Raw genomic sequence first — 10,737 nt, 5'->3', positions numbered from 1 at the left:
ACAATAGTTTTTCCGGAAGGTTGCCATTGTGGATCGGAGCTTTGGGTGAATTACAATTTCTGCGGCTAAACCAGAATATGTTTTCTGGAGAAATCCCACCTACCATCTCAGATCTTAGTCACCTTCACATTTGAACCTAGCAGGTAATGGCTTATCAGGTGCCATACCGTGGGATCTATCAAATGTGACAGCCATGACAGGAAAGTATGTAAAGGATCCTATGCTTGACTCATATCCTTATGGTGGTTACTCGTATATGTTCTATACATATAATTTTTCCTCAGTGATCGTTAAGGGACGTGAGCTTGATTATGGTATTGGCATTTTGGATTTGGTGAGCGTTGACTTATCTTTGAACCAACTAACTGGGAGAATACCAGAAGAAATAGCTGCTCTTGATGCATTGATGAACTTGAATCTATCGTGCAACCAGTTGAGTGGGAAAATCCCAAATAAGCTTGGGGCCTTGCAGGCTTTGGAATCACTTGACCTCTCAAGTAACATGCTTTCTGGTGGAATCCCTTCGAGCCTGTCAGATATAACCTATTTGAGTTACTTGGACTTGTCTGATAACAATCTCACTGGGAGAATACCATCAGGTCGTCAGCTTGACACCCTCTACACCCAGCAACCTTCCATGTACAGTGGCAACAGTGGTCTATGTGGCCCTCTTCCAAACAATTGCCCCGGAAAGAATTCAGCAACACAAGATTATCCAAAAATGAACGAGCATTCCTTTGAGCCAATAACCTTTTCTTTTGGACTCGCTCTGGGATCTATTCTGGGTCTCTGGGTGGTGTTCTGCGTCCTGTTGTTTAAGAGAGCATGGAGGATTTCTTATTTCGGCCTGATTGACCAGACATATGATCAGATGTATGTGTTTGCCGTTCTTACATGGAAAAGCTGGGCCAGAAAGGAAGCTACAAATTGAGTAACAAGAGCTCTGAAGAAGCATGAAGCAGCATATTAAGCTGAGATGTTTATTTCCTTTAAGTTAATGTAAAGGATAATGATGATTTAAATTTTCTATGCATGTATGATAATACTTTTGAACTCTTGTATGATAATGATGATTCTTAATTGTCTATACTGTTCAGTTAATTGTTTGGTCCGTAGCTTCATCGTTCAGAGTTTCACAGTTGGTCACTCTGTTTTTCATGTGCTGCGTATATACTTTCTGTCGAACACACCGTCTTGGTAAGGTGTACAGGGCCACAGGGGTGCTAACACCTACTTTTTTTAGCAGCATGAGGATCCTTTTCCATCGTCGCCTGTTGGTTTGTGCTCGAAGGTGAGTTGGGAGTCTGTTTGTCCTCTAAATGTGTGTGTTTATGTTGTGATTGTATTTGTGTCAGATTACACGCTGTTGTTCATGAAATTTCAAAGAAAGTGTAAGTTATTTCAGAATAGCACAACCAACCTGGGGAACAGCTCTTCTCCCTGTGTGTCTGAAATAGTTATTGAGATGGGTGTGTTGTTATTGTTTGTAAGAGGAGGGTGCAGCAGCAGCAGCAGGATTGACGAGTCCTTACTGGAGAGTAGGATGCATCCTGCAACGCATGGCTCCACTCCACAACTTCCTCAAGGCTAATGGATTCGAATTCAGTTCCTTAAAACTAGAGATGCTAGGTCTCTTATTATTTGTGTGGAATGAGTTCCAGGTGAATCTTGTAGTGCTTCCTGGGGACATCACAAGAGGCCCCATGTAGTATCTACTGTTGTTAGCTAGGAGAACATGTGCTCTGACTGTTGTTAGCTAAGGTTCAGTCTTCTTTAATGGTTTTTCTCCTAAAAAAAATGACTCCACATGGATCCAGATTTGTTGTCGCCAATGGCCGAACAACAAGTTTCAGAAATTCAGCGTTAGGCTTTTGAAGATATAGTATTATCGTTATAGCATCAAATTTAAGATGGTCGAGTGCTAGTATGTTAGTACCTTGCATTCAGGCGGGAAGTTCGCAACCATTTGTTTGCCCTGTCCCTTGCAACTGGTAGAAGAGCAGGTCAAGCTCCTCCCTTGGCTTTGGGGCATCCTGAAGCTTTTCTTGCCAAGCAAAAAGAAAGCAGAGCCACCATCTGATCTGGAGTAGCATACACTTCAAAGTACCACAGAACATAAGCTCTGTCAATATCAGTTAATCAGCTGAGCGGACCTCACATGCCACTTTACCTTTTTTCACTTGGATAACATCCTTACTGGTGATGTATCTGGAAAAAATAAAGTATGCGCCCGATACAATTCATGAAAAAAAATGGAGATTGACACAACAGCTAAATTATTTATATTCAAGCAGACACAAACAACAAAATCTTTCATAGACCCACCATACAAACTAAACTGCAATTCGTAATCAGTATATAGTATATACACATCTACTCATAGGGGGAGGTTACATTCAGTACTACAGACTATCAGCTGTTCTGCATTTGTTAAATAGTCGTGTTCTGCATTTGTTCTTTCCCATCAGGTGCCCAAGAAGTTCATAAATTGGCTCTACCGCAAATACTTACAGCGGCAATACTTCCTAAGAATTGAAGATTTTGTTTCCAGAAACATTTAATGTTCTGCTGCCAACTTAACTCAATATTCTGTAACGAAGGAAATTAATTTTGCAAGTTCCAAATGAGCAAGCACTCCAAAGCCTAACATTATTGTAGATCCAACATAAGGTGTTACTTCGCATGTGTGAAGCAGTCAGGAACATAATAAACAGTGTTTCTGTAGCATTATGAAAATCTTCCTGTTCTCAAAATATGCATGCACAGATAAAAGCAAGAACAAACACTATTACGAGAGAAGGCAACATTTTGAAATAAAGGTGCTCATTGCAACCAGGGGTATCCATTTTGTTTCATTTTCACGTGAACAGTAGGGAAGGCCTTTACTTTTTCCTTTTTTTAAAGTAACTACGGCACTTGGCTTAGCCGGCGGCCTTACAGGTTATAGCAGGTGAGAAGGCCACCGAATCGGCCACGCCCACAGCCGTGGTGGAGTCGTTTGAGAGCCAGCTGCATGGACGGCCTTTGCTGCGGATCATCGACAGTGCAATCCACACCCAGTCTGAATACGCTCGCCATCTCCTCCATGTACCGTGCTTGATCTGGGATGCCCTTGTCCACAGCAATCTCGAACCATTCCAGCTTCTTTGCCATCAGCTCACTGCAGTTGTCACGAGCCCATATGGCCAACTGACCATCCACCCCATTGGCCACCCGCCCTGTGACGAGCTCCAGCAGCACCACACCAAAGCTGTAAGTGTCTACCTTCTCCGTCAGCTGGCTTGCGGCCCTCCCATATTCTGCAATTAATCATTTATATGACTAGTTAGTAAATAACCACACTAGTTGTAAGATGGAATTAAAAAAAAGTCAGTACATGAACCGAACCCTCACCGTACCTGGAGCTGCATACCCAAAGTTACCAAACAAAGTCCCCACGATAGGCAATGGTTGGTCGAGCCCGGCCATGTTCATCTGGGCAGCACCAAAACTGGCTATCACGGCCTTGAAATTCTGATCGAGCAGGATGTTGATAGAGGTGATGTTGTGGTGGACAATCGGTCTATTGCATCCGTGGTGTAAGTGGCAGAGCCCTTGGGCCACGCCAATGGCGATGGCCTTCCTCTGCGGCCAGCTCAGCGGCAGGTCGCCCTCCTCCCGCCGATGCAGCCACTGGTCCAGGCTGCCGTTCACCTGGTACGTGTAAACGAGCATGATTGCATTTTCCCTCTGGATGAAGTGTAGGACATTGACGATGTTGTCGTGACGGATGCTGGCTAAAAGGATCATCTCCGACTTGCAGCGGTTCTCCAGATTACCGTCCACTATTCCGTCCGAGTTCTGGAACTTCTTGACGACCAGCGTGGTCGGGAGACCGATGCCAGCAATGCCCTGAATGTGGACTAGGTAGAGTTGTTCGTCTTCCCCAATCCTTCTGCTAGCCCACATGCTTCTCTGATTATTTTCAGTAAGGCTGTCAACTATGCCTTGATCATTGAGCACAATGGACATCATCTCCACAGGGCGGCTGGTGCGCCGGAGCAGCCGTGATCCAGCCATTTTCAGCAGCCACGTAGCGGGGGAAGAGGTTGGCTTCAAAGGTGCTGAACCTGCACACGTATTTTAAGTATGAGAGATAGAGATGGATGCATCTTTGTACACCTATTTTGAGTTTGAAAGCCAAAAGTTGACAGCCACTAGAAAGGTCAGCAAATCTGAAGAATGTTTGGGCCTTTTGAAATAGTTGAGGAACTTGCTTCAAGCTTTGAGTGAGAGACAACGAGACCTTGGTAATTTTCAGTGTGTACAATGTATTTCGGGCTTTCAGCATGGTTCTTCAAAAATGAAATGATTGAAATGATGGTAAACTTGCTGTAGCCTGCACCTACTGTCACTCTTATGTCTGCAGCAAGACATTCTACTAGGATTCAGCTACTAGTGCAAATACATGATAACATTCAGAAGCTGAATCTCACCTGCTGCTGTAGAGTAGAGAGGAAGCTGTTCAATTTAGTCAGGGCTTGGAACAGGGAGGGAGCAGAGAGGGGGCATCAAATTAGTTGAGGGGAAAAGTAGAGGGACCGTAGGCGAACGTGTGAAGGAAAGGAATTTGACTGTGGATCACCGGCGGTGGAGATGAAGGCGGACGGAGTTGGAGAAGAAGGCCGCAGTATGTGGCACGGGGGCTCCAAGCGGTGAGGGGTTTGGCTTTGGAAGGTCGACCCGCGGAATTCGTGGTGCCGTCCGGCCGTCATGCTGCGGCCGCCTCCCACGACGGGTCAACAACACTTCACCCTCCTCTCGCTTGCGCAACCACAGCGACGGCGGGCGTCTCCCGCCTCTCTGGCTCCAAATCGGGAATGCCTCCCGCCGACAGACCATGGATGTATGGGTGGAGATTTGGAAGGACGGCCGTTGGCGGCGGCGGCGGCGTTGGAGGTGGCAGTGGGGATCCATTCCATGTCCAGTCCAGATAGGAGATGGCCACAAACAAAAGGAGACCCATGTAGGGGCTGACCAGTGGACCCCATTTTTCTTTAGAGCTTATTAAAGTCAAATATTTCGACAGTTTTTTTTTAGATTTTGATGATTAGGGTAGGTACCAAAGTACTCCATGGGTGTACTGGCTTTTGTGTGAAAGCCACACTATGTGTAAACTATCCACATCTACTCTCTCCGACAAATCAGCCACACTTAATATAAAACAAAGGGAGTACTAGTAGAATCTATTAAATACAATTAGTAGACACTTCCTAAGACATATATTTTCACACAATATAAGCTTAATTGTATATATGCAAATAATTTCTTTATATAGTTGGTCAAAGTTTGCATTGTTCGATATTTTTCTAAAAAAGTACTTCCTCCGTTTCTAAATACTCGTCTTTCTAGGCATTTCAACAAGTGACTACATACGGAGTAAAATGAATGAATCTACACTCTAAAATATGTCTACATACATTCGTATGTAGTAGTCATTTGAAATGTCTAAAAAGATAAGTATTTAGGAACGGAGGGAGTAGTACGCACTAATAAACTAGGAAAAAATGGAGTAGTATTTTAGTACATATAAAAGGGACATCCCCAAGACAAATATATGAACGAGAGGGATTACATGTACACCAAAATATGATTTCGTGTAAAAAAAAAGAGTATTTGTACCTCGGTTCGGAACTCCAGATCAGAGGCCACTGCCGTTCCGTTGCCGCTTGCAAAGAGTATACTATCACTAGTATAGCTAGTCAATCAATCAGGGTGGTAATGGATGGTGTAGTGTACCGTGACCATCCGGGCCGGGCAAGTCTAAATAGGTTGTGCATTAATGGTGTAGTTCGTGATTCACCGACCGTGTACGGTTTTGGGTCACTGATATGTGGGCCAGATTGCAAGTGAGCCCATATGTACGGTTTTGGGTCACTGATATGTGGGCCAGATTGCAAGTAAGCCCATATGTCAGCCATGACCATCCGGGCCGGGCAAGTCTAAATAGGTTGTGCATTGATGGTGTAGTGCGCGCTTCACCGACCGTGTACGGTTTTGGGTCACTGATGTGTGGGCCAGATTGCAACTGAGCCCATATGTCAGCCACACACGTCGGGGGCAGTACTGCAGATAGAATAGGGTTTTGGGAGCCAGTCGCGATCGGCGAATCCCCGGCTAATGTGCGGCAGAAGGACGCGTGTATTCCCACCACGTCGACGTAGGCACAGACAGAGACAGCCGAAATCAGTAATTATAAAGTACGCTGTGCAAAGCTCTCTTTAATCTTTCCAGATTGCGACAAATATTACATGTACGTTGGTTGTTGCAAGCTGGAGTTTCTTTTTTTTTCTAGATTCGTAGAACGTTTTATCTATCAAAACCGTGCGTCTAAATTTTAAATCATTTTTATCATTGGATTTCCCACGTCAAGATCTTCCAAATTACCTCTCCGTTTGGAATTACTTGTCTCGAAAATGGATGTATCTAGAACTAAAATACGTCTAGATACATCCATTTCCATGACAAGTAATTCCGAACGGAGGGAGTAGATCTCATGTTGATAAGTTTTGATGACGTTTTTTCACGGAGAAAACCAGACAAAAAAATTGAATCGGAAGCATGTTTTTTCTTTCCGAGGAGCACGACTGTGCCATTCACGGAAGATCCGTGTCTCCACAAGAAATAAGTTAAGTATTTACCTCTCGTGGAAGGAAGAGAAGAAAATGCGTTTTTTTCTTTCCGGGAGGCACGACCGCGCCTCTCATCGAAGTAAATCCGTGCCTTCACGAGAAATAAATTTGTGCCTCTCGCGAAAAAAAATATTTTTTTCTTTCCGGGAGGCCGACCTTGCCTCTCGTTGAAGTAAATCCGTGCCTTCACAAGAAATAAATTTATGCCTCTCGCGGAAAAAAATATTTTTTTTCTTTCCGTGAGGCATGACCGTGCATCTCACGGATGCAAATCCGGGCCTTCACAAAAAGTAATATGTGTCTATCGTGAAAGTAAAAAAAAGTGTTTTTCCTTTCCCGAGAAGCACGACCTTGTATCTCTAGAAAGCAAATATGTGACTCCACGAGAAGTAAATATGTAATTCTCGTTGAAGATTTTTTTTCCTTTTCAGAAAGACACGACTATGCCTTCCGTGGAAGTAAAAAAAACACTTCCCCGTGATCTGGCCCGATGGCCCCTTCACCAAAACGGCGGAGGTCTTGTGGGAAGAGTGGTTTTATGTGACGAACTTCTCTATCGGTAGCCACGAGGGGCTTCCCCGTCCATCGGTAAGTCCGCCAAGGAGGCTAGCATCCTGGGTGGCCGAAAGCCTCGATTCTTGAATTTTTTTTATAAAACGTGATTATTTGATTCTTGAACATTTTTATAAACATGAACAATTTTTGAAATGGGAACAGTATGTTTGAAGAAAATGAACAATTGTTGAAATTTTTAAATGCCAAACATTTATTTCAAAACGCTAACAATTTTTAAAAACTTCTATTTAAAACAAAGAAGAAAAGTAAAACCAGTAAATAAACAATCAGAAAGAAATCACATTTGAAAATTCAAATCAATGTTTGAGATCTGTAAAAAAATTTCTTGAGATCTGTAGCGCCTGATAGTTAGTTCTTATAACACTCGTTCATGTAGTAGATTTGTTTTTTGAGATAACAAAGATGATTTACTCAGCTGTGCCGGGCCAGTCGGGTTATTTATTTATACGCAGAGCGCGGCCACGCGTCTTGCCCAATTGTTATTTATTTAAATTTTTTTTTGGGCGCGTCTAGCTGGCGGCCGGCGGCTCATTAGCGCTCGTAAGCGGCCGGCTAAAAAAAGTAAGCGCCTGTCGCCTGGTTCAGAAAAAGGCAACACGTCTAGTCCCTGTCATATATGGTCTCTTCTCACGTGATGGATATCTGTATGCCACTGTATTAATGTTCCTCATATCCGCCCCTTGTGCATTATTTTTTGGTTTTCAAAATTATAAAAGACATATCTTCTAAACGACATGTCGAAATTCAGATCCGTTTTCACCATTGAAACCCTCGCGATGTGCTCTTCAAAAGTAGATCCTGCATGGGGATGTTTCGACGAACTAGTCTTCCTGCCAACTAAACATCAATGTGTGTGCAACTAGACTAGATTGCCGCGCCAACTGAGTATATGTGTGTGCCAATTGTCCTGCCAACTAAACATTAATGTGTGTGCAACTAGACTACATTGCCGCACCAACTGAGTATATGTGTGCAACTAGTGTCCTGCCAACTAAACATCAATGTGTGTGCAACTAGACTAGATTGCCGCGCCAACTGACACTAGTAGAAAAATGGTCAAACGTGAAGCACATTAGTGCCGGTTTGAATTAGAGCCGGCACTAATGTGTACATTAGTGCCGGTTCGTGGCGGCGATCAATAGTACCGGTTCGTGGCGAACCTTTAGTACCGGTTCATGCCACGAACCGGTGCTAAAGAGGCTGCATCAGCCTGCGGTCAGGCTATGGCCCCACCATCACCATTTAGTGCCGGTTCTTACCACGAACCGGTACTAATGAGGTTATGGCAAGCTGTTTTTAGTCCCACCTCGCCAAGAGAGAGGCAGTATGAGCGGTTTATAAGCCGTGAGTGCACAAACAATGATGAAGAGTTGCAATGCTCACCTACATGTTGATTAGCTTCAAGCCTTGCGGAATAGCATAGATTGCACTGAGCTATGTGCAGTGCAGTCTACACTATTCCGAATGGCTTGAAGCAAATTAACCAGCATTGCACCTCTTTTTTATTTTTAATAACTTATTTAAACTCCGGACTTCTTTTGTGTTCAGTATGCAGCATTTAAATCGACGTCATCAATTTCCAACATGTTCTGACATCATTTGTTGTTTTTCGGTAATTTACCTAATTGTTTAGAGAGCTAAATGACCGTGAAATTGAAAATCACTACAAAATGAATCCTGAAAATGTTGAAACTTGGCATGGTATCATCATATCACTCGCATAGCATGCGCGAAAGAGTAGAGAGGGTCACGGCAAAAACTGGACGCACTTCGTGTACAAACTGGACAAACTCTTTCCGGGTATCAGAGTTTCGGAGTCCGGAGTGGGTACTAATGTGCATCCCACCAATCAGGAAGAATCACACGGATCGTGTGTTTCTTTCTAGCTCTTGCGAGTCGTTGGATCAAGAGTGTGTTTCTTCCTAGCTCATGTGAGTCGTTGGATCGAAACTACCACAATCACTTTGTGAGCCAGACGACCCTATATATAGCTAGCCCACCTCTCGCCTTTCCTGCATAAGTCTTTCAGTTCATCGACTACATACATCTACCAGTTCATCGACTGCATACATCTACCACTTCATCGACTGAATACAAATCATTCGGATTCGCCATCATACGTCCAACCGTGCATTTGATATGCATATATATGCATCACGAGCCACGGTTGGGCTGTATGATGGCGATACCGATTGGTTTGTTCTAGATCCGACATAAAAGGTTTGATACAACTTCTTTTTTGTGACATAAGAGCTATCTCTCCTCCTACCTATTTTAGTTACACAACTACCTATTTGTGCCAAATTTTCACTTTTGTTGTTGCTCTTGCATCATAAGCATCCATGTTAACTGGACTTACAAGTAATGCAATTTAACCAAACTATCTTGTGATCTTCGCCAAGAGAGAGGCAGTATGAGCGGTTTATAAGCCGTGAGTGCACAGACAATGACGAAGAGTTGCAATGCTCACCTACATGTTGATTAGCTTCAAGCCTTGCGGAATAGCATAGATTGCATTGAGCTATGTGCAGTGCAGTCTACACTATTCCGAATGGCTTGAAGCAAATTAACCAGCATTGCACCTCTTTTTTATTTTTAATAACTTATTTAAACTCCGGACTTCTTTTGTGTTCAGTATGCAGCATTTAAAGCGGCGTCATCAATTTCAAACATATTCTGACATCATTTGTTGTTTTTCGGTCATTTACCTAATTGTTTAGAGAGCTAAATGACCGTGAAATTGAAAATCACTACAAAATGAATCCTGAAAATGTTGAAACTTGGCATGGTATCATCATATCACCGGCATAGCGTGCACGAAAGAGTAGAGAGGGTCACGGCAAAAACTGGACGCACTTCGTGTACAAATTGGACAAACTCTTTCCGAGTATCAGGGTTTCGGACTATACAAAAATAAATAATGCAGAAAATAAAAAAACCATACAAAAAAATTACTCAAAAATAAATAGAAGAAAATAAATAATGCAGAAAAGAAAAAAACTATATAAAAACTACTCAAAAATAAATAAAAGAAAATAAGTAATGCAGAAAAGAAAAAACTATATAGCAAATTTGTTGGCACACTGCCCTGTGGGTCTACCAGACCTAGGGTGTGCAAATGCAGGCCCAGGAGGGCCAGCAGACCCACAGGGCAGCGTGCCCTAATTAATTAGGCCCAGAAGCCTGCTATATATAGGAGTTCGAAAAGGTAGCCGCGGTTGGGTTTATAAACCAGTGCGGCTGCCCTTCGCCGGGCGAGGTGGGACTAAACTTTGGGGTGGCAGCGCAAGGCCTTTAGTACCGGTTGGTGGCTCCAACCGGTACTAAAGGCCCCCCCTTTAGTACCGGTTGGAACCACCAACCGGTACTAAAGGCCTGCTCTTCCCGCCTCTTTGCCTGGCCAAAGTAGGCCTTTAGTACCGGTTGGTGGCTCCAACCGGTACTAAAGGCTCACCCCATATATACAGCACTTACGAAATTTCAGTTACAT

The 10,737-nt window shown here is 43.5% G+C and overlaps 1 protein-coding gene and 1 pseudogene across 1 annotated transcript; both read right to left on the bottom strand.

Annotated features, from left to right (window-relative positions):
- Nucleotides 1-1,943: 1,943 nt before the first annotated feature.
- LOC123175198 (MDIS1-interacting receptor like kinase 1-like) lies at nt 1,944-4,486 on the bottom strand. The gene is made up of 5 exons (XM_044590171.1): nt 4,162-4,486; nt 3,399-4,069; nt 2,939-3,299; nt 2,154-2,208; nt 1,944-2,096 (listed from the first exon to the last, which is right to left on the bottom strand). The coding sequence occupies exons 2-5, from the start codon at nt 4,057-4,059 to the stop codon at nt 1,944-1,946; spliced, it is 1,230 nt and encodes a 409-aa protein (XP_044446106.1). The 5' UTR covers nt 4,060-4,069; nt 4,162-4,486.
- The window catches only part of LOC123175199 (BTB/POZ and MATH domain-containing protein 3-like), an 11,693-nt pseudogene continuing 5,050 nt past the window's right edge, over nt 4,095-10,737 (bottom strand).

This window comes from Triticum aestivum, unplaced genomic scaffold, assembly GCF_018294505.1.
Source record: "Triticum aestivum cultivar Chinese Spring unplaced genomic scaffold, IWGSC CS RefSeq v2.1 scaffold49757, whole genome shotgun sequence".
NCBI lineage: Eukaryota > Viridiplantae > Streptophyta > Magnoliopsida > Poales > Poaceae > Triticum > Triticum aestivum.
The sequence above is the reverse complement of the archived record's forward strand: the minus strand, read 5'-3'. Positions and strand labels throughout refer to the sequence as shown.